Source organism: Rhinopithecus bieti, unplaced genomic scaffold (genome assembly GCF_001698545.2).
Source record: "Rhinopithecus bieti isolate Rb0 unplaced genomic scaffold, ASM169854v2 scaffold_68778, whole genome shotgun sequence".
NCBI classification, from domain to species: domain Eukaryota; kingdom Metazoa; phylum Chordata; class Mammalia; order Primates; family Cercopithecidae; genus Rhinopithecus; species Rhinopithecus bieti.
The window spans coordinates 1,782,370-1,808,364 of NW_016827519.1; the positions used below are offsets into that span (position 1 = coordinate 1,782,370).

The 25,995-nt window shown below is 51.1% G+C and overlaps 1 protein-coding gene across 1 annotated transcript in view; it reads left to right on the forward strand.

Moving 5' to 3' along the window:
• The window catches only part of CCDC88C (coiled-coil and HOOK domain protein 88C), a 148,817-nt gene extending 123,512 nt beyond the window's left edge, over nt 1–25,305 (forward strand). The window contains 8 exon segments of the mRNA XM_017863838.1: nt 2,345–2,490; nt 5,122–5,211; nt 6,882–7,120; nt 13,114–13,302; nt 15,122–15,190; nt 17,665–17,733; nt 18,753–19,042; nt 22,964–25,305. Coding sequence (XP_017719327.1) covers nt 2,345–2,490; nt 5,122–5,211; nt 6,882–7,120; nt 13,114–13,302; nt 15,122–15,190; nt 17,665–17,733; nt 18,753–19,042; nt 22,964–24,007 — 2,136 coding nt within the window. The 3' untranslated portion in view covers nt 24,008–25,305.
• The last annotated feature ends 690 nt before the right edge of the window (nt 25,306–25,995 follow it).

Genomic DNA, 25,995 nt, shown 5'->3' on the forward strand with positions numbered 1-25,995 from the left:
TTTTATCGAGAAACAGTCTCAGACGCCTTTTGCCCAGACCCCTCGGTAGCCTTGTGAGACATCACAAATGAGGAACCGAGGCGCAGGGTGCACCCACCCGGATCTCATGCTGCCCCCTGAGAATGAGAGACCCTGGGACCCTGAGGGCCCCATGGGAGTGGAGGCAGGATGGAGGCAAAGGCCACGGCACTGCCTGTGGAATCCTTGCCCCCGGGGGCTGTGCTGTCACAGGCAGATGCGTCAGGATTTTCCAGGAGGCTTCAGGTCAGGGGCTGCAAGGCAGGCCCTGTGGAAAAGGTCACACTTGTGGTGAAGTGAAGGACTGGCAAGAGCTGGACACGTGTGGTAGGCTTTGCATGGGAAGGACTGATTTGCACAGAAATGGATGGGGAGGCCTTTTGGAAGATGCTGATGGTTCACTCAGGGTGGAGCACAGGTCATGAGAGGGGACAAGGGAAGGGCTGTGGCCGGGATGGTGGCTTCTGGGAAGGGGTTCAGCGGAACTCCAGATCCAGCACAAACCAGTTTCCCCAAACAGGCAGCAGATGGAAGCCATGTTCGTCTCCCTGGGCTGGAGGAGCAAAAGACCACAAGCCAGGTGGCTTAAGCAGCAGAAGTGGGTTTATCCCGCTTGGGAGGCTGGACATCCATGATCCGTGAACCGGCAGGGCTGGTTTCTCCCAAGGTCTGTCTCTGGCTTGCAGGCAGTGCCCTTTTCTCTCTGTGGGCTCATTCCCAGTATCTGTGTGTCAAAATTTCCTTTTCTTGAAAGGACATCAGTCAGATCAGATCAGAGCCCACCCTCACCGCAGCCTCATTGTAACTTAATGGTCTCTTTATGAGCCCTGTCTCCAAATGCAGTCCCATGCTAGGGACTGGGGCTTAGGGCTTCACTGTATGAATTTTGGGGACGTGGTTCACCCTGTGGCAGAAGCGAAGCAGCATGAGTGAAGTGATGAGGGCGTGGCTGTGCTCGGAGCCGGGCTTTCCGCTCCTTCCACCCCTCCTCTCTCCAGGAGCCCTTATGCCTTACATTGGGTTGGTTTGTTGTCCGGCATCTAATGAGGTGGAAGAGCAGCTCCCCCATTGTTACTGGGATGCACTGGCCCTCAGGATCGTGGACTTGGGCTGAAGGGTGGGGCCCAGCCGGCTTGGTTTCCTGGGACCCCCTGGCCACACAGGGTCTTTCCATTGGGCCAAAGCTGAGTTTCCAGGGACGGCCTTTCACCCTACAGACCGCTGACTTGCCACGTTTGTGATGTGCCTGACTCCCAAGCCTCATGCAGTTCTCTACACTGGGGAGACTAATGCTTTATTATGGTATTTGTTTTCATTGTTGCCCAAGCAATATAGCAGTGGCAATCACAGAAGTATTTTTAGTGAAAAAATGCCATAGCCTCACCTTTTCCCTTCCAGTTCTTCTCACTGTGTGCATAAATTATGTATAATTATATTAAAAACAGGGAGAATTTTGGTTTTTCTCTTAATGGTGAAGTCAGAGTTATAATTGCTAATGGGGTGAAGAGGAGGGGACAGCCTGTGTTTCCCATCTGCAGTGTACCAGGCATTTTGCTGTGTTCTCCTCTGTGTTAATCTTTACGGTGGCCCCATGAGCCCATCCTCCTTTCTCAGAGTCGTGCATTGGAATCCAAAGCTTGTGATTTTCCCATTGCACCCCAATTATACTCTAGAACAGAAGTTGGCAGACTTCAGGGCGGGCACGGCGGCTCACGCCTGTAATCCCAGCACTTTGGGAGGCCAAAGCAGGTGGATCACCTGAGGTCAGGAGTTCGAGACCAGCCTGGCCAACAAGATGAAACCCTCTCTCTGCTAAAAATACAAAAAATTAGCTGGGCATGGTGGCAGGCGCCTGTAATTCCCAGCTGAGACTCAGGAGGCTGAGGCAGGAGAATCGCTTGAACCCGGGAGGCGGAGGTTGCAGTGAGCCGAGATCATGCCACTCCACTCTAGCCTGAGCAACAAGAGCAAAACTCTGTCTCAAAAGAAACAAACAAAAACATTATTGATGAGATTTTTCATGTTCTTTTTATTTGTATTAAGCCTTCAAAATCTGTTGCATATTTTGCACTTGTGCATCATGATTCAGAGTAGCTGCATTTTACTGCTCAGTAGCCACATGTTGCCATAGACATCTGGATTGGACAGAGGGAACTCAGCCATTCCCACGTCATTGGCTGTTTGACCCTTTCCACGTTTCCACTGCTGTAGATTATACTGCGTTGAACATCTTTGTGCAGTGTCCTTCTTCCTTTGGAAGCTAGGTTCCCAACAGTGGGATCACCTGGTCACGTGGTGTCTAAGATGCTGTTGGTCTGTGTTCTAGCTGCTCTCCCGTCTCAAGGGGAACTTGGAGGAAGAAAATCATCACCTCCTGAGCCAGATCCAGCTGTTGAGCCAGCAGAACCAGATGCTTCTAGAGCAGAACATGGAGAACAAGGAGCAGTACCATGAGGAGCAGAAGCAGTACATGTAAGCAGGGAGTCCCTGAACCCCTCTCTACACCCTCACCACAGTTACACGTTCTCAGTCTCTGGACGTCCTGGCTTCCCTTGCAAAGAGGACTCTCTGGGCCCATTGGGATCCTGAAGGCAGGGAACAGACCGGTCACCAGCGTGGACTTCCCTTAGTTTCCTGGAATGTTCTCAGTTTCTAGAGGTGATGGCAGTTGGCTTTTGTTTGCTCTTTCAGAGGTGCTTTCCACCACCAGAAGCTTCTTTTCTCTGCTTCTAGAATTAAATTCACTTTAAAAAATCATGAGAACACTGAAGTATCTCAGGGAGAATTCAAACTGAAGGCTGGGAATGAGTGCTGTGCACTTGTCCATGTCCCCCTGGATGGAGGGAAGTGGGCTTGTGGCCTCACTCAGCTGGTATTTACGAGGTGGTGGTTTAAGCGTGGGCCCTGTGAGGTGTACAGAACCAGTTCCCTGGTAGCCAGGAACCAGTAGGGGAGTTCAGATGTGAACAAAGCTTTGTCCATTACCAGCCAGATGTGAAGGGTTACATGAAGCGTGGAAAAAAACACAGGGGGAGTCGAAGTCCACAGCTACCCCGGAGGGCCTGGGGGAGGGCCTGGGGGAGGCCCATGGGAGGTAGGCCATGGCAGGTGAGGACAGAAAGGTGGACCGTGGCAGGTGAGGGGACAGAAAGGTGGACCGTGGCAGGTGAGGACAGGAAGGTGAGCAATGATGGTGGTCTTAAGTGCAGGCAATATGCAGGGGGCATCTGAAGAGAAGGCTGGAAAAGGAGGTGTACACTCAGCTATGGTAGCTTCCATGTCCAGCTAAAGATGTTGGATTCCTGGAGTTGTTTTGGAAGATATACTACTCTAGCAGGGCCAGAGAAGCTTCCAGAAATAGAGGGCAAGAGGACGAACCCTGGTGCCAGGAATCTCGTGGTTCAGAAGTCGAGGAATCAAGAATCTAGAGTGGTTTCTGGATCCTAGCCATGGTGGTTGGGCTGTCCTTCCACGTGATCGGGAATGGCTGGTATTGCTGTCCAGGCAGGCATGGGTGTGCTGGCATCAGTATGGGGAAGGCAAGAAGGGACGTGCTTGTGGTGGGATGTGATCACTGTGGTCACAGTGAACACCAGGGTGCTGTCCCAGCTCTCTGATGTAATGATGCCCCTTTGTTATTCTGTTGGCTTCACCTACGTGTCTAGGGCTGGCGTGCCACCTTCGGGAGGATGGTTTGTATGTAAAAGCACACTGTAATTGTGGGGTGGAAATGACCCTGAAGTTGGCCCTCTATAATCCTGGTGATAAAAATCGCCAGCAGAGGTTGGGCAGGTGCTAACTAGAAGGAGTGTAGGAGCACTCGGGGATTATTTGATGACGTTTTTGCATTAGACAGTGTCTACTCCACGCCAGCGGGTTGGCAGGCTTCCTGGGGCCTGCTCCGGGCCCTGGAGTTTGTGTGAGTCTGTGGGGCCATCCCCAGCCATGAAGCACTCAAGGCTTAAGGCTCAGCAGCACGGCCATGAGCACAGAACACCAGCACACAGATGTCGAGTCAAGGGACTGGGAGTGGAGCGTGGCTGAGGTCGCTTGTTACAGGGGCTCACCTCATCGTGCGCTCTTGGGAAAGCCCTTGGTTGGGTTAGGACCTTGGCAGCTTCGAGAGTGAGCTGTTATCTCTCATGTAAGGCCTTGTTTTCAGATGAGGAAACCAAGGGTCTGGGCCCTCAAGACCACCCAACACTGAGGCAGGAGTCGGCAGTAGTCCGCAGTACCATGGGCAGCGCTGCTCCGAATGCACTGTGGGCGCAGCCCTGTGACTCCCTAAGTGCAAACAGAAGCTTTCTGTTTGTATGAGGAAGGTCAAGATCTCCCCGGTAAGCAGAGGTGCTTGAGCCTGCCCAAGATTCAAGAGGTATCTCTTTGGTCCCTTGCAGAGTTCTTGAAAAGTGACCCAGTTTCCAATATTTAGGAATTGGGAGATTTGGCTTCATCATCTGGGCATCTGGCTTCTTGGGAGGTCCGCCCCACTGTGACCTGGTTCACTCCCCCGTGGCAGTCATCTGCCAGCGTTGACAGCACAGGAGCTCACTGCAGTCCCCACCAGGGCCCCTGGTTTCTCCAGCCCTGCTGTGCTCATTAACTTCTCTTTCTGGCCCCTGAAAGCTTCTGAGTTTGCTTCTGAGTGGGAACGGCCCTGAGTCACGCATCTGACTTTGCTGAGCTGACTTTTTCAACCTCAGTGCCTAGGTGGTGTTAATATGTACCCCCTGAACGCCGCCCCCTCACCACTGGGGAGTAGCTTCTGCCTGACCCCAGGAGCACCCCACGTCTTGAACAACCTGGAAGGAGAAACTTTGGGCCTTCCGAGCGTGAGTTTTCAGATTGTTAGAAGTTTGCTGCCTTGAGCTGGGCCCCAGGGGCTTCAGTAAATCTCAGGGTCACGGGGCTCCCTGAACCCACGGCACATGCCTCCATTCACGTATTCCAAACTCAGTGACCATGACGGTGGTGACTAACCTCATCCCAGTCCCGGAAAAATACCAACCCCGGGTGCACAAGATTCCAGGCTGAGCCAATGAGTAAATTCACTTGTTTGATTTAAAACTGGATTGATAGGTTTTCTTTCTCCTGTATTCACAGAGACAAATTAAATGCCTTACGAAGACATAAGGAAAAGCTGGAAGAAAAAATCATGGATCAATACAAGTTCTATGATCCTCCTCCAAAGAAGTGAGTTGATTTAAGTGTAGTGACATAAAGACAGAACTGAAAATCTTCCTTTTTTGTGCACAGGGTGAAAGCCCCCATCTAGGGCAGGCCCCACACCGTCCACTGTGTGGCAGATCACCTGTGACAGATGTCTCCCACATCAGAGAGTTTACAATCCTCTCCGCCTGCCTCTGTACTCTGGCTTGTCCTGTGAGGGGCGGCCAATGCTGGGTGATCCCAGTGAGACACAGGCTTCATTTAGCTGTGGGCCTTTGAAGGGGGCAAAGCATCCGTGGTCCTGGAGTCACTCAAGCAGGATGGCAGGGCTGCCTTGTCAGGGTTTTGTCTCAGGATTAAATGTGGCATGGACACCCATGTTCCTGGTTTGGAAAGGATGCTCGGGCAGCACACTTGGCCCAGCCCCCATGGTCTTCAAATGTGGGAACCTTTGGAGCGCATGCAGATTTTTCTGGATGCACAGAACCTCAGGGTGGCTTCACCAACATGTCTCTTCGCCAGAGAGCAGCAGCTCCTCCCTGAGTGGAGCTGGCCCAGCCTAGCAGTGCTGCCCCTTGTCCACGGTCCGAACCCAAGGAATTGTCCCTTCGGATTGTCCTGGCCCAGCCTTGAAGTCAAAATCTCCGCAAATCCCTTGAGGTCTCTCTGGGAATCCAGAACCACAGAATTTCCGAACCTCAGTCTGTTTTTGGTTTTTGTGTGTGTGCTTTTTGTTTTGGTTTGGTTTGGTTTGGTTTTGGTTTTCTTTGAGACAGTCTCGCTGTGACATCCAGGTTGGAGTGCAGTGGCACAATCTCAGCTCACTGCAACCTCCGCTTCCCAGGTTGAAGCCATCCTCCTGCCTCAGTCTCCCGAGTAGCTGGGATTACAGACATGTGCCACCACGCCCAGCTAAATTTTGTATTTTTAGTAGAGATGGGGGTTTCACCATGTTGGCCAGGCTGGTCTCGAACTCCTGACCTCAAGTGATCCACCTGCCTCGGACTCCCAAAGTGCTGGGGTTATTGGCATGAGCCACCGCGCCTGGCCCAGAACCTTGGTCTGAATCTTGTTTGACACAGAAATTGAAGCCCAGATGAGAAACTGGAGTGATAATATAAATAGGTGCTATTTAGTTTCAGAGTCAGGGTGAGAGCCCAGGCAGGGTTCTCTTCATGTCACACCAGGATGCCCTCAGTGTCCAGCTAGCTATGATGTTACTGCTTACTCCTTAAATGCACTGATTTTTAATCAAACAGCCTACTCTCCTCTGCCCTCTCCACCTCACCCAGATTGCTCAGTGCAAGGGAGGAGTCAGGGGAATGCCAGCTTATTTCACTGATTATTAACTGTAGCAGAAAATGAGATTCATGGAAATGGCTTTTTGACAGAAAAATTGCCAACTAAATTAAGCATGGCATCACTTCCTTCATCCTGGGAGACTAGAGTGGATTTCTGTCATGATGCACATCCTTCTACCATCCCCAGCCCTGCGCCAAACTGAGAATTAGGTTCCAGCTCCTGAGCCCCAAAAGCGAGTACCATGGTCATGAGCATCATCGTCCTGAACCCCACGTGAATGTGGCCAAACTTCCCAGACTGGGGAAGAACATCCCAGCCCACGTTAGGGAACCAGGGACCGCTGGGGGTGTGTGGGAGGGCTGGCTATGTCCTAAACATCTACTTCTAACTAGGAAGAACCACTGGATCGGAGCCAAAGCCTTAGTCAAACTCATCAAACCAAAGAAAGAGGGTTCGAGGGAACGCTTAAAAGCCACCGTGGATAGCCCTCCCTGGCAGCTGGAGTCCTCAGACCCCGCCTCACCGGCGGCCTCTCAGCCTCTCAGATCACAGCCCGAGAACCCCGACACCCCCGCACTGGGCTCCAGCTGTGCAGAGGAGCGCGATGCCCACAACGGGTCTGCGGGGAAAGGTAGGGGTGGCCGCCCTGGCCGTGGTTGGGTGAGGAAGGGGGTGTCCTGAAGGGTCTCTCGCCGGCGGCTGTGCACACCTGTGCAGGAACGTGCCGGGGGTGGGTGACTGCACATGCACCTTCTGCTTAGGTGTGTTATGAGCCAAGTAGAAATGTCAGCATGGTGACCGTTTTGTCCCATAATGCTTTTGTTATTTTATTTTATATTTTATTTTACTTTTTTTGAGACAGAGTTTCACTCTTGTTGCCCAGGCTAGAGTGCAATGGTATGATCTCAGCTCACTGCAACCTCTGCCTCCCAGGTTCAAGTGAATCTCCTGCCTCAGCCTCCTGAGTAGCTGGGATTACAGGCGCACACTACCACACCTGGCTAATTTTTTGTATTTTTAGTAGAGACGGGGTTTCACCCTGTTGGCCAGGCTGGTCTCGAACTCCTAACCTCAAGTGATCCACCTGCCTCAGCCTCCCAAACTGTTGGGATTACAGGCGTGAGCTACCACGCCCAGCAGCTTTTGTTATTTTAGAATGAAAAGCATCATTCATCACGTAGCCAGGCAGATATTTGAATATCCAAAGCTGACATTCCTGCAGGTACCAACGAGACAAGCAAGGAAGCTTATTTTGAGGCTCCCTCATATGTGCCAAAGATTTGTAGTAAGCCGCTTTGTGCAGGGAGATCCCAGGTGCACTCAACACATTCTCCATTTACATAAGATGTCCTGAAAGCCCTTGGGTGATTCATCTGTTACCACTTTGAAAGGTGGGTTAGGACTTCTTCAGCCTGATCTGGCCTTGTGTCCCACCAGCCGTAGGACACACTGTGCCTTTTCCCTCAGGGCTGTCCTTTGGAGTTTGCCAGAGGTTCTGAAACAAGAACAGGGTTTCTAGTCGTGTATGCTGGATTTCATCACCTCTCAGGAGCCATGAAAGCTGTACAGTTACCTTATATACAATGAGGCAATCAAATGGTACAGGGCCACCACTTCGAATTTTTATTATGTTCTTGTTGAAAGAGCTTTTCTAAATAAGAATTCGATTTTTGTACACACACGTGAAAGGAAAATAGGAGCAAGATGAGTTGGTTATGACCATGTCTGTTTTGTCACTGTGGCCACCTGGCCAGTGGTGACCGAGAAACCATTCAAGCTGCCTCCTAATTTCCGAGATGTTAAAGTATAGGAAAAAAAAAATGTGTCTTAGAAGCGATTAGACACAGCATTTACCTTACACATTGTTAAATTTTCAGCTTTACCTTTAAATACCATTTTGGGGGGATTGTTTATCCCGAGTCATTTAAATTTTTACAAAGGATACCAGGACTTTCTGAAGACCCAGCCTATGCCTGAGACCCATGGGGGTCTCGGAGGCGGAGGATATAGCACTGAGCACCAGCGACAGGCTACCCTCTGAGTGTGGTGTGTGCACAAGCCTTTTGAGGGGGCACATTCACAAGTACCTGTTGTGTCTCCTTCAGATGCAAAAAAAAAAAAAACCCTACTGCAGTTACTCATGCCTATAATCTCACTATAATCTCAGGACTTTGAGGGCCAAGGCAGGAGGATCACTTGAGGCCGGGAGTTTGGGACCAGCCTGGGCAACATAGGGAAACCCCATCTCTGCAAAAAAAAAAAAAAAAATTTTTTTTTTTTTTAATTTAGCCAGGCGTGGTGGCACGTACCTGTAGTCCCAGCTGCTCAGTAGACTTGAGCCCAGGAGGTCGTGGCTACAGCGAGCTATCACTGTACTCCAGCCTGGGTGACAGAGTGACACCCCATCTCTAACAAAAATAATGTTCACACACCTTATTCAGGGACTAACACTGTCATTCTTTATGGGGACGAGATTAGATAGCGTCAGCACCGTAAGACAGGGTGAGAAAAAGAAAAAAATTAGAGGACTCGTGAGTAAACGATAAGCTTAACTTTTTTTAATCTAGAGGGGTTCTGTTGCCTCAGGTTTTTATATTCGCTCCTGTTTAATTTTTGGACATTTGTCATCTCAACTTGTATTACTGTTTAAGTGGAATTAATTAACTAGAATCAGTCTGAGTTAGGAAAACTTTCAGAGAAAAAAAATGCTTGACTGGTCCAAAGCGATCCATGAGCGAGCAGGTCCATAACCATGGTCACGATCGCTAGCAGCCACCATGTCTTGGGTGCTCCCTCTGGGTCCAGCACCATTTGACTACTTTATGTGCTTTATGCATCTCACTGAATCCTAACGACCCTGTTGAGGCAGGTGGTAGTGGCCTCCCCTGTGTAGAGCTGAGAAAGTGAGGCTCAACAGTGTGAAACCCTTGCCTTGGGTAAGCAGGACCCAAATTCAGGTCGACCACACTCCGGGGCCTGAGCTCTTTCTTTCTTTTTTTTTTTTTTTTTTTTTTTAGACGGGGTCTTGCTCTGTCACCCAGGCTGGAGTGCAGTGGCCGGATCTCAGCTCACTGCAAGCTCCGCCTCCCGGGTTCCCGCCATTCTCCTGCCTCAGCCTCCCAAGTAGCTGGGACTACAGGCGCCACCACCTCGCCCGGCTAGTTTTTTGTATTTTTTAGTAGAGACGGGGTTTCACCGTGTTAGCCAGGATGGTCTCGATCTCCTGACCTCATGATCCGCCCGTCTCGTCCTCCCAAAGTGCTGGGATTACAGGCTTGAGCCACCGCGCCCGGCCGGGCCTGAGCTCTTAACTGCATGCATTTAACTGCATGGACTGCCTCCAGGTAAAGCTGTTTGGGTCCCTGAAGATGCTGAACAAGAGCCTAGCCCTGAACTGGCCGCAAGGACACCAACCTTGAATGAGTTGGTCCCTTTTTCTGTGGTGTGAGCCACTGTGGCCACCAGGTGGTACTGTGGAGGAAGAAATAATGGAAATCCTGGCATCAACTTTAATCCTACATCAGAAATTGGTTAGGTCGATTAATGTTAATATAAGACGTGTTTAGGAAGTTAGCCCAGTTGTCTGCTTTGTTAAGACACTATAATTTAAAGGCTAAGGAGTGGAGGATTGGAGTGGAGGATATATCTAGAAGGTCTAAAAGGAAATCATGATTCTTGGTGTTGAAGGGTTTTTTTAGTATGCGAAGGAGGTATTTAAATTATTTTAAAACTCGTCCTGCCAAAAGATTATTTTAGAGATACAAAATCATTAGTGAATACTTCAGGTAGAGTATTTGATTACAGCGCCCTGAAACGGATCATTGAGTGTTCCCAAGGTCTTTGGGTGGGAAACGGGAGGATTGTGTGAGCTGAGCTGTTAGGGACCCTGTCATTAAAATGGATGAGTAAGAGAAGCTGGGCCCTAAACTAATAAGCATTCCTGCTTAATAATTTGGCACACTGAAACTGAAAAATCATCTAAACTTTGGCTCCTTGGGCAGTATGTAATTCTCCTCACGTGCTGAGGAAATAAGTTATTGGCATTCAGGTGCCTTTAAGTTAATTGAGTCAGAGCACAGATGATTCCTGAGCCCTGATTCTGGTCTGAGTACTGTGTACTGTTTTCATCTTTCCTGGGCAAGACGGGATTCTGATTTCTTAAGTACGTTTAGCTGATTTCGATTCATTTGTCATTATTGTTCATTTCATTTATTTGTGTTTTCTTTTTCCTTCCTCCTTTGGGTTATCCAATTGGTAACAATTTAGCACCTCCGCGCAAAAGAGTCCCTTTTGAAAAGCAAAACAAGGACAAAGACAAGTCTCCAACGAGCCACCCAGCTCTCTCTAAACGCCTGCGGTTCTGGTCTTCCTCCGACATCCCATCCTCTCCTAACGAGCCTCTCTCTTTCTCCGACATTGGAGATTTCTAATCCCTTTCCTTTATCATGTGTCTGCATTGTGTATTCTCCACCATTTCCAAAATTCAAACAAACAAAAAAAGCCAGCGTCTAAAAGGCCAGATGGCCGATAGCGGACCCCTCCTCCTGACCCCAATTTCAAGCTTAAAGTAGCCAGCGTGGATTCTGATTTCAAAATAGAAGATGAGTTGTCACACTCCCTGGACCGTTTCTTCAGCACAACACAGTTTTAGGGGGAGCCTCAGGATATACGTGCACATGTCCTTGGGCCAGGATGTCCGTACTAAGTAAGTCGAGTGGCCGTGCCCCTCTCCCGTCTCTTGCACCTGCGAGCTTATGTTTTGCCCGTGTGTCAAGCAGCACTGGCGGGTGGTTGCTGCACTTTCTAAAATATACAGCCTCTGTCAAGTGAGGGGTTTTTTAAGACTTTATTTTTAAGCAGCTAAATTTAAAACTGCTGCCCTTCTCTCCTCTTCCTTTGTCAGAGCACTGAGTTGTGGACCTTTTCCGGTAAGGCCCTTATAAAATATGTTCTGTTTTGAAGGACTGATGGTTCCGTTCAGACGTTTTGACTAATTGGATTGATTTTGCCAGCCAGAGTTCAGCCCCAAGTGAAGTTTTATGACTGTGCTGTGGTTTTCTGATATCTTGGATGCTGAAGTTAAAACAGCAGGAGACAGAAAGAACATCAGCACACAAATCATGCCTCGAGCAGGGGCAAATGCCAGCCGGCCAGCGAGGCCATTACCGGCGGAGCATTTCCTGTCTCCAGCCATCCCTGTACCGCCTCTGTTATTTTTGTCATATCCTGATACCATCTATGTGATTACCTACAAAAATATGATTACCTACATGTTTTCCCTTACGTTGATTCACAGTTTGTAGTTAAATGTATTAAAAGGAAAGATTAGTATCCGTCCTGTAAGTGGAAAACACAAGTATCATCATAAAAACAAGGTAATCGTGAGAATAAACACATAACTACTAAAATGTGAGCGTTAACGTGCCACTGACTTCATCTCATGAGCCTCGCTCTGGGAACCCTGGGCTGCCGTGGCGCCGGGTCCTCCAGACCTGTCTTCTGCGCATGCTGTTGGAATTGTGCTTTCTCTGTCCGCTGCTCATGCTAACTGTTCGTTCATCTCCGCCTCCCCCGTGGATCCTCATTTTAGCTTCACCTGTAGGATGACCTGTTCCGATTCATTCCACCTGTCCCAATTCATTCCACCTGTCCCACTTCAGGCAGACTTGAATCTTGCTTCTCATCAAGGTTATCTTTCAAAATCCACATTTCCCCTTGATTTCAAATCATCAGCTCTGGGCGCTAAAACTGCACAGTGAATCCAGACTTGAAGTGACTGGGAGGGCAGACAGCTGCATGGGTGAAGAAGCCGAACTGCAGCAGTGAGTCCTGGCCCTGGGTCCATGGCCGTCGGGGCACACGGAGTGGGACGCTCTGCAGAGTGCTTCGTCGGCTCTTAGGAATGCCAACCGTGTTCATTTTTATCTTGTGTTTGGAGAGCCTGTGCTCTTTCCTGTGGGGTAGTTGGTCTTATGGACTGTATTTTTTTTAATGATTTTATATATGATTTAATTTAATTTTGACCAGTTTATGTTCATGGTAGAAAAATCAGAGATTTCAGAAAAGCACAAGATACAAGGTAAAGATTTTCTTGCAGTTAGAGATTAAGGCTTCCCTTTTTGAAAAAACAGAATATTGTGAGGTTAGCAATAAACTTCTATTTGAAGTCCTTAGTGAGTCCAGTCAGCAGGACCTTCGGATCCTCAGCTGCAGGTTTTGGAGCTGGCAGACATCTGTTAGGATCTTTGGAAGTCAGGGATTGGAGTTCCAGACAGTGTTACACAGGAGATGTGTCCTAGAGTGAATATGTGTGACTTTTACCAACAGTTTATCCCCTCAGGGGCTCCCTTTGTTTCCTCCCAGCCTCTCAGGGCTGGCAGTGTGACCCCAGCATTAGAGCCAGAGCCATCCTCATGGGGCCTCCAACACCCGCCTGAGGCCAAGCCCTCTTGCCCCAACCTGCCCCACCAGGTCCCTTTTAAGTCGCAGCCCGAGAGCTGTGGCAGCCCCGCTTTTGTCTCTGTGGTCCTCGTGCCCTGCTGCCCTGCTTCTAGGCCATGGTGTGGTTGTCCACAGGGCACAGGAATTGGCAGCCTCATTTCTCAATGTCCTCTTCTGCCTCAGGCCCTGGGGATCCAAAACCAAAGCGAGGCTCCCCGCACAGAGGCAGCCTTGACCGCACAGATGCCTCCACCGATCCGGCCATGAGGTCCTGGCCCTCGGAGCTGGGCTCCCGGACCTGCTCAACTTCAGCCACCACTACAGCCCCCTCCAGCTCCACCCCCATCACCCGGCACCCAGGCCGCACCAAAGGTGAGTCGCGAGCCCTTCCAGAGCCACGAGCGTCAGGCCTAATGTCCTTTGCGAAGACCCCAGGCTCTCAGAATTCAGAGGGGTCGCTCTGCCTCTCAGTCTGATAGGTGGTGAGCAAAGGGGTGAGGCCGCTGACAGGCTTTGGTGGCACAGATACAGCTATGTTTACCAGCCAAGGACTTTGGGCAGGAAACCCTCCAGAGGCCTAATTGCAATGGGGCCTCAGAACCCACTGCCACCACCAGCATTCAGGAAGTGAAGGCACCAAATAGCTCCAGAAGGGAAGGGAAGGTGGGCTGAGAACCAGAGTTTGGGCTAAAACCAGGCAACTGCCATTGCCCTACCTTGGTAAAAGTTTGGAATTTTTTTCTCGAGAGAAGATAAATTATATATTTTAAATTTGTGTGTGTGTGTGTGTGTGTAGTTTAAATTTTTTGTAGAGATGTGGTCTCATCATGTTGCCCAGGCTGGTCTCAACCTCCTGGCCTCAAGCAATGCTCTTGCCTTGGCCTCCTAAAGTGCTGGGATTACAGGTGTTGAGCCACTACACCGGGCCAAGAAAGGATAGAGTCTCTGAACTGGAAGTTCACTGACACAGTTGAGGCAGGTGTTCTGTATTAAAATCAAATGGGTTCAGTGAAGGATTTACGAACTCCCTGTCTCCAGGGTGCCACGAGTTCACATCTTTAGGCAGGAGATTAAAATATTCTTTGAGTAATCTCATTACTCAAAAGTAATGAGAGAGTCCCAGCAGAATGGCTCAGTCAGATCTTACCAGGTGACACTCAAATCGGAGATAAGAGAAATGATTGCACCCAAGAAACAAGAACAAGATGCTATAAAAAAAGCAATAGGGAAGGGAGGAGCATTTGGGAATTTAAAATATGCAAAGAGAAAGGAAGAGATAATGCTTAAAACTGAAAAGGGCATTCCCCTTATAATTTAAGAGACAGGGAAATATCCAGAGAAACAGATGAAGGAGTTGAAAGTGATTGCCTCTGGGGTGTTGGAAGTCTGAGAGAGCAAGAAGGGGTTAATTTGCATAAATAAACCCACCCACCTGATTCTTGAAGCCATGGGCATGCGGAACCTTGAGTCTGATCAACAAAACAAAGCAACAGAGACAGGGTCCTGACCTCAAGGGACGCTCAAACTCCAGATATCCATTGCAGGTGGGCATGTCACCATCTCCAAAATGGAGACCCTGTTGTCAATTTGGAGGGGATCCAGGGTCTGCTGTCAGGTAGAAACTAGCAGGATTGAGGCGTGAGACATTTTCCAGTTCTCAGGGAAAGGCCGAATGCTTGATGGCCCATGGTTTCCAGGTCTGTTTCTGGTCAGGAGCTATTGGTGCAATGTTTAGTCCCCAGGAATTCAGCCTCTCCCCTCAAGGGGTAGATTCTGATTTTGCCTCTTTTTCTTCCTTCTTCCTCCTGCCACCTGAAGATAGCTTGACTGCTGAAAGTGAATTGCTCTCAGGGCTGGCCTCTGAGGCTGGAAGGGGTCCCCCAGGATACTCAATATTCAGCTCTTTTTATATCATCCTTAGGCCAAAACACGCCTTTGGTCCACACATCCCAGTCACAGCAGAGGTGGAAGAGTGATTTAAAGGGGATGGGAATCGGGAGTGTCAGCGTTGCCCAGCAGGAGAAATAGTGGAGGGGTAGGAGAGGCAGGTCCCAAAGGCAGCATCTGCACACCATGCCCTCATCCCAAGAGCTGGAGCTGCTGGGATCCAGGTGGCAGGCGAGGTGGCAGGGTTCCCTGTGGATGAGGGATGTTCCGTAACCGTGACTCACCAGCCTCATTTTCACCTTAGCCTATAACTCAGATGACAACCTCTGCGAGCCATCCCTGGAGTTTGAGGTCCCCAACCACAGGCAGTACGGTGAGTAGGGAGGGTGCTGCATCTGGGTTTCCAGACTGGTTTTTATCCACGGTACCTATCCTTTAAGCTGAGTCCTGTAGGGGAGTCCAACACCAAATGAAGGTGGGAATGGGAGACCCATTCTTCCTTCCCCTCCTCAGGGTGCTGAGCATGTAGCTTCTCCTTACATACCTCCAGTGGTGGGGAATTTGCTGCCTCCCAAGCATCACAGTTCTGGAAGCACTGGCCTTTCCTCTTCATGCCTTCAAGCACCCTTCCAGTTTGGCCAGGAAGTTCCAGTGGCTCATGGGGGGAGCATTCATTTCAAGAAGGTCCGTTACTGTCCTGACTTGGCTGCAGTTGCCCACAGTAGCTCTGAGGTGTATTTAGTCTTGGAAATTGTTAGAAGCACTTGTCATTTGATTCGGGCATGTTATAAATTTCTGCAGAAGGAGGCAGTAAACAGTACCTGCCTTCTCAGAAATTAAAAGCTGCTTTGCTTTAATTTTTGAAAAGCAGCCCTAGAAGTGTGAGAAAATAATCCTAAAAAGACCCTTAGAAGTTTACATCGATTTCAGTTTACTTCTGAAAGGCTTGGTAAGTGTAGGAGCCGGCATCACCTCCTGCCCCTATCCACGGTCTGAATAGCTTGATGATGTTGACATTCCTTTTTTTTTTTTTTTGAGACGGAGTCTCGCTCTGTCACCCAGGCGGGAGTGCAGTGGCCAGATCTCAGCTCACTGCAAGCTCCGCCTCCCGGGTTCACGCCATTCTCCCGCCTCAGCCTCCCGAGTAGCTGGGACTACAGGCGCCCGCCACCTCGCCCGGCTAGTTTTTGTATTTTTTAGTAGAGACGGGGTTTCACCATGTTAGCCAGGATGGTCTCGATCTCCTGACCTCGTGATCCACCCGTCTCGGCCTCCCAAAGTGCTGGGATTACAGGCTTGAGCCACTGCGCCCGGCCTTGATGTTGACTTTCTTACAGTCTTCTACTTGAGTAAAGAACTGTAATGAAACAATTGAATGAACAGGAGTCTTACATCTTGACACTGAGTGGAGGCTAATGCAACAGGAGAAATCTACCTCGTGTGCTGGGGGCATCTCCCTGAGCAGCCAGATGTGTGATCAGTCAGCTAACCATAGGAGCTTTTTTCATAAATGTTCTGTTTCCTCTAGCTTCTCTTAGGAAAAAGAAGGGAAAAGGATTTGCGTTGCAGTACTTGAAGAAACAATGGTGCTTTCGGGCCGTTGATTGCTATCACAGTTTCCTTGTACTGAAATTTACTTCTTTTTTAAAGAGAGATGTACATTTGTTTATTTTACATTTTCACTGCTCAGGGAGGGGACCGATTCTGTTTTTAGGCTATTCGCTATCACCAAGTATGTTTTTGGCTCAGTTTCAAACATGTTTGCTAGCAGGTGTTTTCTGGACATCTGCTGTTTGCAGAGCACCTCAGCCCTTGGAACCAGGTGCCCTGTGGACCCAGGAAACCTGAATGAACTTGCATTGGTGGCCTAGCAAGCAGAGGAACCCCAGGGGTCTCTACAGGCTCCTGAGGTGGCTCAGCTCAGCGCCTGCTGGGTGCTGGGGGTTGCAGGACAACTGAAATGCCATCCCTGCCACGGGGGTTCATAGCACAGCAGCGTGGACATGTTCGCTCTCGAGATAGGGCCGCTGGAGGAGTGACCCAGGAGAGGCCTGCGGGCCCTGGAAGGGATGGCCTGCCCTCTGTAGGGAATGGTGCCAGCCTTCCCCAAAGTCTGCAGTGGGGTGGCATGGCAGAGCCACACTCAGGCAAGCACCCACTGTGGCCAGGAGAGCAGGTGGGCAGGTGCCCTCGGCACCATAAGCCTTGATTTTTTTCCTTTGGGGCAGATGTAAATTTAAGGCAGATGACACAAAGAAACTGAAGAAGAGCAAATATCCAGGAGAAGGGAGTGCCCCCTTCCTTCCCAGGCCCCTGGCACCTGCTCCCTGTGGTCTCCTGACGTGACACCTCACTGGTTACAGGTACACGCGCTTACACGTGCACTCACATGGCCCTGAACAGCCCTCATCTTCCTTCCCATGGCCTCGGCTGAGGCTGTCCACATGTGTTCCAGAAAGCTCTGTGCGGTAATAGAGGAGGACCCCCCTACCCCCACCTCAACCTCTGGTTCACCCGGAGCAGCCTTGTTTTGTCTGCCCTCTATGCTGGTGTTCTATGTGAGATTTCCTTTGTACAGTTGTGTGAAGCTGCAGCCTCAGGCCTCCTAAACGTAGAAAAGCAGAGTTGTCATCTGTTGGTGGCTACTTGTTCTGTGCCCAGCACTCTGTTGGGGACGCGAGGCTTCCTCACTGGAGCGCAGAGGGAGTCCCAGAGTTCCTCCTTCCTGAGGGCACTGGGCTTAGCTTTGGCACAGGATTGTTTTAGTGCATAGTTTTTCTCAGATGGCTAATCTGGGATATACCTGCTCATTGGCTTTTTAATTTTAACACTGCCATTTCCTTTCAGTGTCGCGGCCAAGTAGCTTAGAGAGCAGTAGAAACACATCCAGCAACAGCTCACCTCTTAACCTAAAAGGTAAGTCTTCTGCTTCTGTGTACTTTTAAAAATTGATTCAGGGCAGGCACAGTGGCTCACGCCTATAATCAGCACTTTGGGAGGCACAAGCAGGTGGATCGCTTGGGCCAGAGTTAGAAACCAGCCTGGGAAACATGGCAAAACCCCATCTCTACAAAAAGCAAAAGATGAGCCAGGTGTGGTGGCGCATGCCTGTGGTCCCAGCTACTCAGGAGGCTGAGGTGGGAGGATCGCTCGAGCCTGGGAGGTCAAGGCTGTAGTAGGCTGTGATTGTACTACTGCATTCCAGCCTGGAAAACAGAAGCGAGACCCTATTTTAGGATGGGGGATAAAAGTGTATTGGTGGTTTGGCTCTGGGCTCATATTATTATAATTTTTAAAATACATGACTAGGGGTTTCAAATGCATTCTGACACATTCAGAGGCCACACTGTACAGTTTCAGGCATAGACTGGGAGTTAGAATGGGTTGGGGTTCAGCTCCCTTCTCCCCCGAGCAGCACTGAGATGCAGGCGTGTCACAGGTCTCGAGTCTCAGTTACTTCATCTGTAGAATGGGGAGAGTAACACTAGTTCCGTTCTGCTGTGGCCACAGAACAAATCTGGAGGATTTTGATTCTTGGAACATGTATAGTTTGTGTTAGGCACAGACTGTGGTCTGACTTCATGAACTTTCCCTGTACATTTAGCCCCTAGCATGGAGCAGGTGAATAAGCTTTGAATACATGAATGAGCGAGTGCTAACAAGGGCAGTGCCTCATAGCCAGTAATAACTGAAACTTTAGCAGAAGCTTTCCACTTTTATCTCAAGGTATTTTGTTTTTAAAGGCCAAGTGACATTCAAAAGGAGTCCTACAGATTCAATAGACTTTCAGCCTGGTGGGAGTAAGCCCTGGGATTTTGGGCAGGGGTTTCTCTCTGCTAGTTTGGAGTGGGCCAAAGGCAGCATGAAACCTGTAGAAGCCATCAGAGGGCTGCCGAGACTGATGAGGGTCCTCTGTCTCCTGCCTGGACACCCAGGCTCCTCCGAGCAGCTCCATGGCCGGTCCGAGAGCTTCAGCAGCGAAGACCTGATCCCCAGCAGGGACCTGGCCACTCTGCCCCGGGAAGCCAGCACACCAGGACGCAATGCCCTTGGCCGCCACGAGTACCCCTTGCCCCGGAACGGGCCCCTCCCACAGGAGGGTGCCCAGAAGAGGGGCACAGCTCCTCCCCACGTCGGAGTGCGGCCCTGCTCAGCCTCCCCCAGCAGTGAGATGGTCACCTTGGAGGAGTTCCTGGAGGAGAGCAACCGCAGCTCCCCCACCCACGTGAGTGACCCAGACACAGACTTGGCGCGTCTCTCTTCCCTCGCTGTCTCTTCCTGGCTCAGGATCATAGCTGCAGAGAGGGATGGGGTGGGGGTGGCAAGGCCTAGGCACAGAGCTGGCTTGGACGTGAGAGGCTGACTAGAGCACTAGCTGGCAAGTCACCGCAAGCCAGCCCCTGACCTCGGAGGCTGCTCTTCCCTGGGTCTGGGAGGTGAGCCGGCAGAGCTTGTGGCCGGCACCAAGGGTGCGTGGCCAGCACCTGACTTGCAGGGCTAGGGTCTCACACTGGGTTTCATGGCAGAGCTCTGAGTCCTCGCTTACCCTGCATTTTCTCCAGCAGGGGCTGGCAAACTTTTAACTTGAAAGGACCAGAGAGGAATGATTTTAGGCTTTCTGGGCCTCACAGTCTCTGTTGTAGCTACTCAACTCTGCCCATTCGAGAAAGCAAACACTGGATCCTATGTCAATGGATGGACATGGCTGACATCCAATAAAGCTTTACTTATGGACACTGACATTTGAATTTCATATGATTTCCACATGTTGTGAAATACATTTTTACAAAATTTCTTTTTGACCAATTAAAAATGTAGCAACTGGCGAGGTACAGTGGCTCATGCCTGTAATCCCAGCCTTTGGGAGGCCAAGGTGGGCAGATCACGTGAGTCCAGGAGTCTGAGACCAGCCTGGCCACCATCTCTACAAAAAATATACCCATCTCTACAAATAAGCAGAGTTGTAGAGACACCCGTGTCTACAAAAAATACAAAAATTAGCCGGGCATTGTGGCAGGGGCCTTTAATCCCAACTACTCGGGAGAATGAGGCAGGAGAATCATTTGAACCTGGGAGGCGGAGGTTGCAGTGAGCTGAGATTGCACCACTGCACTCCAGCTTCGGCGACAGAGCGAGACTCTGTCTCAAGAAAAAATAAAATAAAAATAAAAATGTAGCAACTATTCTCACCTTACAGGATGTACAAAAACAGGCAGCTAGCTGGATTTGGCCCCAGCTCTGCAGCTCCTCACCCTGAACACTGCCTGTTGACATCCTCCTGCCGCCTCTGTAGGTCTTCATTTCGCTTTTTTGAAGCTGCACATCCATCTTTCAAGTGCTCCCTCCAAATTTCGTCACGTGAGCTGTTGGGTTACTGAGTGAGTGCAGTTCACTGTCTGCAATTGAGCCCTTTTGAGGATTCTTAAAACTTCAGTCTTTTTCAGTCTTCCCATCTCATTCCCCTTAAAGAAACACATTTGGACTTTGTCTAGCTCTCTGGTAAACCCTGTGACCTGCATTGCTAGGACACAGTGACACAGAAAAGCAAGTATGTGTTTGGTAGATATTTATTGAGCACCTACTATCTTACGTTAAGCAGTATGCCTGGTGCCTGCTCTTGAAAAACAAAGCAAACCAGTTCATCAGCAGGTTTTCTTTGCCTGCATGCGCCGTGCCCGGCTTTGCAGTTGACACAAGAGAAATATGAAACATGGCCCTGGCCTTCCTTCACTTAAATATTTCTGTCTCCCAAGCACTTATTCTGTGCAAGGAGCTGGAAAAGCCAAGTTGAGAAAAGCAAAGGAGCGCCTGCGCTCAAGACATTAGCGGTCTAATGTTGTGGTTCTCAAACTCAGGCGTGCCTTTGAATCGTCTGGGGGCCTTGCTAGACCACAGAACCCATTCCCTGAGTTTCTGAATCAGTGGGTCTGAGGTTGGGCTTGCTGACAATTTGCATCTTTATAAATTCTAGATAATGGTCTTGCGGCTGGGTAGGCACCATGGTTTAAGAACCACTGGTCTAGGCCAAGCGGTGGCTCACGCCTGTCATCCCAGCACTTTGGGAGGCTGAGGCGGGCGGATCACTTGAGGTCAGGCATTCGAGACCAGCCTGGCCAACATAGTGAAACCCCATCTCTACTAAAGATACAAAAATTAACTGGGTCATGGTGGCAGGCGCCTGTGATCCCAGCTACTCGGGAGGTTGAGGCAGGAGAATCTCTTGAACCTGGGAGGCTCAGGTTGCAGTGAACCGAGATTGTGCCACTGTACTCCAGCCTGGGCAACACAGTGAGACCCTGTCTCAAAAAAAAAAAAAAAGCTGCTGGTCTAATGGACTGAACGAGAACACTCCAGAAACTGGGGCCTGCGGCGGGAAGGCTTTCCTTCTCAGTCTTCTTTTGTTATATGCCCTTTATGATGGTTTCCTTTCCCTTTGGAGATGTTGGCAGGCAGGGCCTGATCGAGGAGTGGGGCCCCTCCCTGCTCAGTTCAGACTCGTCCTCACAGGCCCCATTTCCTATTCCCTGTACTGTTACCTTTCCATTTTTAGCTTAAATGAGACCAAAACAGTCCGGCTGTAGCAGTTTCTGTTGAAAGCGGATGCCTGGCATGCAGCGAGCCAGCCCCCTCTCTCTGCCTGGGATATTTAACCCCCTATCCCTGACACACCTGACTTCCCTCCTGGTACCCCCGACACACAAAGCCCCTAATGTACACAAGGGCTTCCCATCCCAGGGAAATGACAACAGTATGCCCACCGCGCCCCCACTATCTGGGTGTCGATGATGCAGGGAGGGAGTGTCGCACGATGGGGCTCCCTGTGTGGCCAGGGAGGGTGGGTATCAATGGCTCTGAGGTGTGCAGGGAGGAGCCTGGTGGAGTGGAAGGCAGCTCTGAGCCAGGCAGCCGTAGGCTTTCATCTGGGTCTGCCTCTCTCTGGACGCGTGACCTGCCAAACCTCCATGACCTGCTTCTTTACCTTCACACAGTCTTTCAACAACCTTGCAAGGTCATTTTGAGAATTAAATGAGTGTCTTTGCAATTATACATGTGGTTCCTAGAACAGCACATGGCCCCCCAGGTGATGAAAGGTACCTGTGGATATCACAGGTCTTACTGGACGCCCACCCAAGATGTGTAGCATCAAACTAGCATAAAACAGCAGATGCATCTCTGTCCAGTGGCACCATGTGCAGATGTTTCTGTGGGACAGGAGTTGCTGGCAGGTGCAGATGGCTCCTGAGCTACCAACCCACCTTCAGGCTGACACCCGCCGGCCTCTCATCCCCCATGAAGTCACTTCTCTTCGTCTTCATCCATGTCAACCTCAGGAGAAGCTGTGCTTGCAGAAGGCTGCAGTTCCCTGAGTGGGGACATAGACCCTTGCCTCCATGGCTCTGCCTGTTCCTAAGGTGGTGGCAAAGGACACCTGCTCCCTGGGCAGGGGAAGCACAGCCTGGGCGGCAGCTTAGCAGGAACAGAGTGGCGGCTGGGCCGTCCCAGTGTCTTCATATCCCTGTGCAGCCCCACCATTCCCCCTTCTGGACACTTACAGACTCCATTTGTACCTCTCTGTCCCCTGCCCCCTCCCACCTCCATTCTACCTCTCTCTTCCCTTTCTCGGGCCCAGAGAGAGGTCTGAGTGGCAGTGAAGGTTCCGGTGTTTCAGGAGCTGCTCTTGTTCCTCTTGCTCTCGGTGGCGCAAGGTGAGGTCCTTATGATGTCCCGGGGTGACCGGGGGAGCAAGGCCCTGCTCACACCCGCCAGGGTTCTAGTTCCGGCTGTGCTTGGTGGAAACCAGACAGACCGAAGTGGTCGGCTGCAGTCAGGGTTTCTGGGAAACTAACTCACTTTGTAGGAAGTCATTTCCCTCTCTGGGTCTGTTTCCTTATTTGTGTAAAGTTAGGGGGCTGCCTGGGGGAATCTGGAGTTATTTCCTGGTGGTCCCATGCTGCCTCATCCACCCTCACCGTCCTGCCCAGGGCTGGTGTGTGTGGCGGGGGTGGCACATGTGCCTCGGAAAAGGCAGGCAGGAACTGCAGTCCCAGCCATGTGGACTGCTCAGGGGGCGTCCTGGGTGGGAGGAGGCTTTGAGGACTCGCCCAACCCTCATGCCCACCTCCACCCTTCACTCTCTTATCCATAGGACACTCCCAGTTGCCGGGATGACCTGCTGAGTGACTACTTTCGAAAGGCCAGCGATCCCCCAGCCATCGGAGGCCAACCAGGACCACCTGCCAAGAAAGAAGGGACCAAGATGCCCACCAGCTTTGTGGCCCCCACCGTCAAGATGGCCACCCCCACTTCGGAGGGGAGGCCGCTGAAGCCTGGGCAGTATGTAAAGCCAAACTTCAGACTGACTGAGGCCGAGGCCCCACCCAGCGTGGCCCCATCCAGCGTGGCCCCGAGACAGGCCCAGCCTCCCCAGAGCCTGTCTCTGGGCAGACCCCGGCAGGCTCCAGTGCCCCCAGCTTCCCACGCACCTGCCAGCCGCAGTGCCTCCCTGAGCCGGGCCTTCAGCCTGGCCTCAGCTGACCTTCTCCGGGCCAGTGGGCCAGAGGCCTGCAAACAGGAGTCCCCTCAGAAGCTGGGGACTCCTGAAGCCTTAGGGGGCAAAGAGACAGGCAGCCACACCCTGCAAAGCCCAGCACCCCCCAGCTCCCACAGCTTGGCCCGGGAGCGGACCCCACTTGTGGGAAAGGCTGGCAGCTCCTGTCAGGGCCCAGGTCCCCGCAGCCGGCCACTGGACACGAGGCGCTTCTCCCTGGCTCCCCCAAAGGAGGAAAGGCTGGCCCCCCTGCATCAGTCTGCCACAGCCCCCGCCATTGCCGCTGCAGGTGCTGGTACTGCTGTTGCTGGCAGTGGCAGCAACTCCCAGCTCCCACACTTTTCACCTGCTGCAGCCCTGGCTGCCAGGACCAAGCCCAAGGCGCCCCCACACTCGGGGGAGGTGGCCACCATTGCCCCCGTCCGGGCGGGGCTCAGCCTCTCAGAGGGAGACGGGGTCCCCGGGCAAGACTGCAGCGAGGGGCTCCTGGCCAAGAGCCCAGGTCGGTCTTCTGATTTGGCTCCCCACCCTGGCCGGGTCCCTGAGGACTGCAGTCGAGGGAGCATCTCCAAGAGCACTCCCGCCTCCCCGGAGCCAGGCGGGGACCCGCAGACCGTGTGGTATGAGTACGGCTGCGTGTGACTGTCTCGTGGTTGAGCTTGCAAACCTGAAAACTACTGACACGCCTTCTGACTCTCACAGCCTTTTCTCCTGCTTGCCTGCGGTGTCAGGAAAGGGTTTGGAATGAGGAAAGGGGTTCCCATGCATTTCTGCTGTTTGTTCTGTGAATGGAAACACTGTGCCAAGTCCCGAGAGGATTACGCTTCCAAGTGTGTAACGTGTCTTCTGTGTCTGCCTCTTCCAGCAGCTGATATCTTTGGAACAAATCCACAGCATGGGGACCAATTAGGATGCAATGACAAATTGACTTCCCCAAAGCAGACGCGTCTCCAGTATGTCCCAGTAGAACACTCATTTGCAGTGTGTTGAGCTCCATTAAGCACACACACACTCACACAACAGGCTCACGAGGCTCAGGCCTGGCAGGTCGAAAAGCCCACTCCCTCTCCCAAAGGCCGTTGGATCCCAGGAGAAGCCCACACTGGTGATACTAAGGTCTCCAGGGCCTTGGGCAGACCCCAGAGTCAGGCCTGCTGGTAAAAAGTGAGAGTGCTGCTGTTCCATTCCTGGGTTCCCAAGCACTTCCCTTTACCCCAGGACCCAGGGCAGCCTGCAGGGCAGCTGGTGGTGGCCTTGGCCATTTGCCCCCAGCCTCCAGCTGGCTCCTGAGCTGCACCGTGCGGTTTGGGGACCACACAGCTACCTGCCTTCCTAAATTTCCCTGGTTCACTTTTCTGCAAACACTGGATCTGCCAGGCCTGGGGATTGGGGGGCAGGACAGAGGTCCCCATCCAGCCCCCTCCAGGCCAGTGTGCACAGTGCACCGAGGGGTCACCCGCACAGAGCGAGGTGCAAGCTTGATGTATAACCTGGCTACGGCACCCGACTTTCCCGGTCTCAGATGGGGTGTTGATTTATTTCTGAATGACTTTTTGGGTATAGAAACCAATTTTTTTTAATATATGACATATATATGTACACACTCATGTGAAATATGTATACTTTGGGGGGGTCTATTTATGCTCCATTGGGAGTCCCTCTCTCCTGTCAGGAATCTCACCTGCTGCTTTGTGTCTTTGGTCAGATGTCCTGACAATTTAGTTTCCTGTTGTGAAGGTGCTTTTCCTGGGGTGAACTAAACCTATTGATTTTTTTTTTTTTAAGATTTTTTTCCCTTTTGATTTAATATACTGAGAAAGAAATGGGAGACTTTTGAATGTTAACAAGATCCATTTTAGGAGTGTTTGGGGTTGTGTATTAAATAGCCGTTCGTTCTGGAACTCAAGGACAGGATTGTAATAAAATGGAATGGAACCGAAGTGCCTTCTGGCTTTCCTCACTGCACATTGTTAGCATCGGGTGGGCCTCTGGGGACTTGCGGCTCCCTGTGCCCCTCCCTCTGCACCCTGGGGACCCTTCCTCCACAGTTGAAATCCACCACTTTCCTTGCCACTAGGTGGGGGAAGCTTTTACACGTGCAACCAGAGACAAATGTGAAGGACAAAGATTTCCTGTAATGTGACAGCTTTCCCCCCTTCCCCAGGTGTGTTTAAGTTCACATAAATTGAATCCTATTTTGTTTGTTTTTCTAATGGGTCACCACCACCTCAGGGGGAATGCGATGGGCTGGAGGCCAGTCTGGGCAACATAGCAAGACACTGTCTACAAAAGACAAAATTTAGCCGGGCGTGGTGGTATATACCTGCAGTCCCAGCTACTCGGGAGGCTGAAGACAGAGGATCCTTTAAGCCCAAGGATGTCGAGCCTGCAGTGAGCAGTGATGGCGCCACTGCACTGTAGCCTGGGAGACAGAGTGAGGCCCTGTCTCAAAAAAAAAAAAAAAAGAATAAGATAAAATAGCAGGGTGTGGTGGTGCGCACCTGTAGTCCCAGCCACTAGGGAGGCTGAGGTGGGAGGATCACTTGAGCCCTGGCAGTCGAGGCTGCAGTGAGCCAGGCTTGTGCCTCTGCACCCCAGCCTGGGCGACAGAGCAAGACCTCATCTCAAAA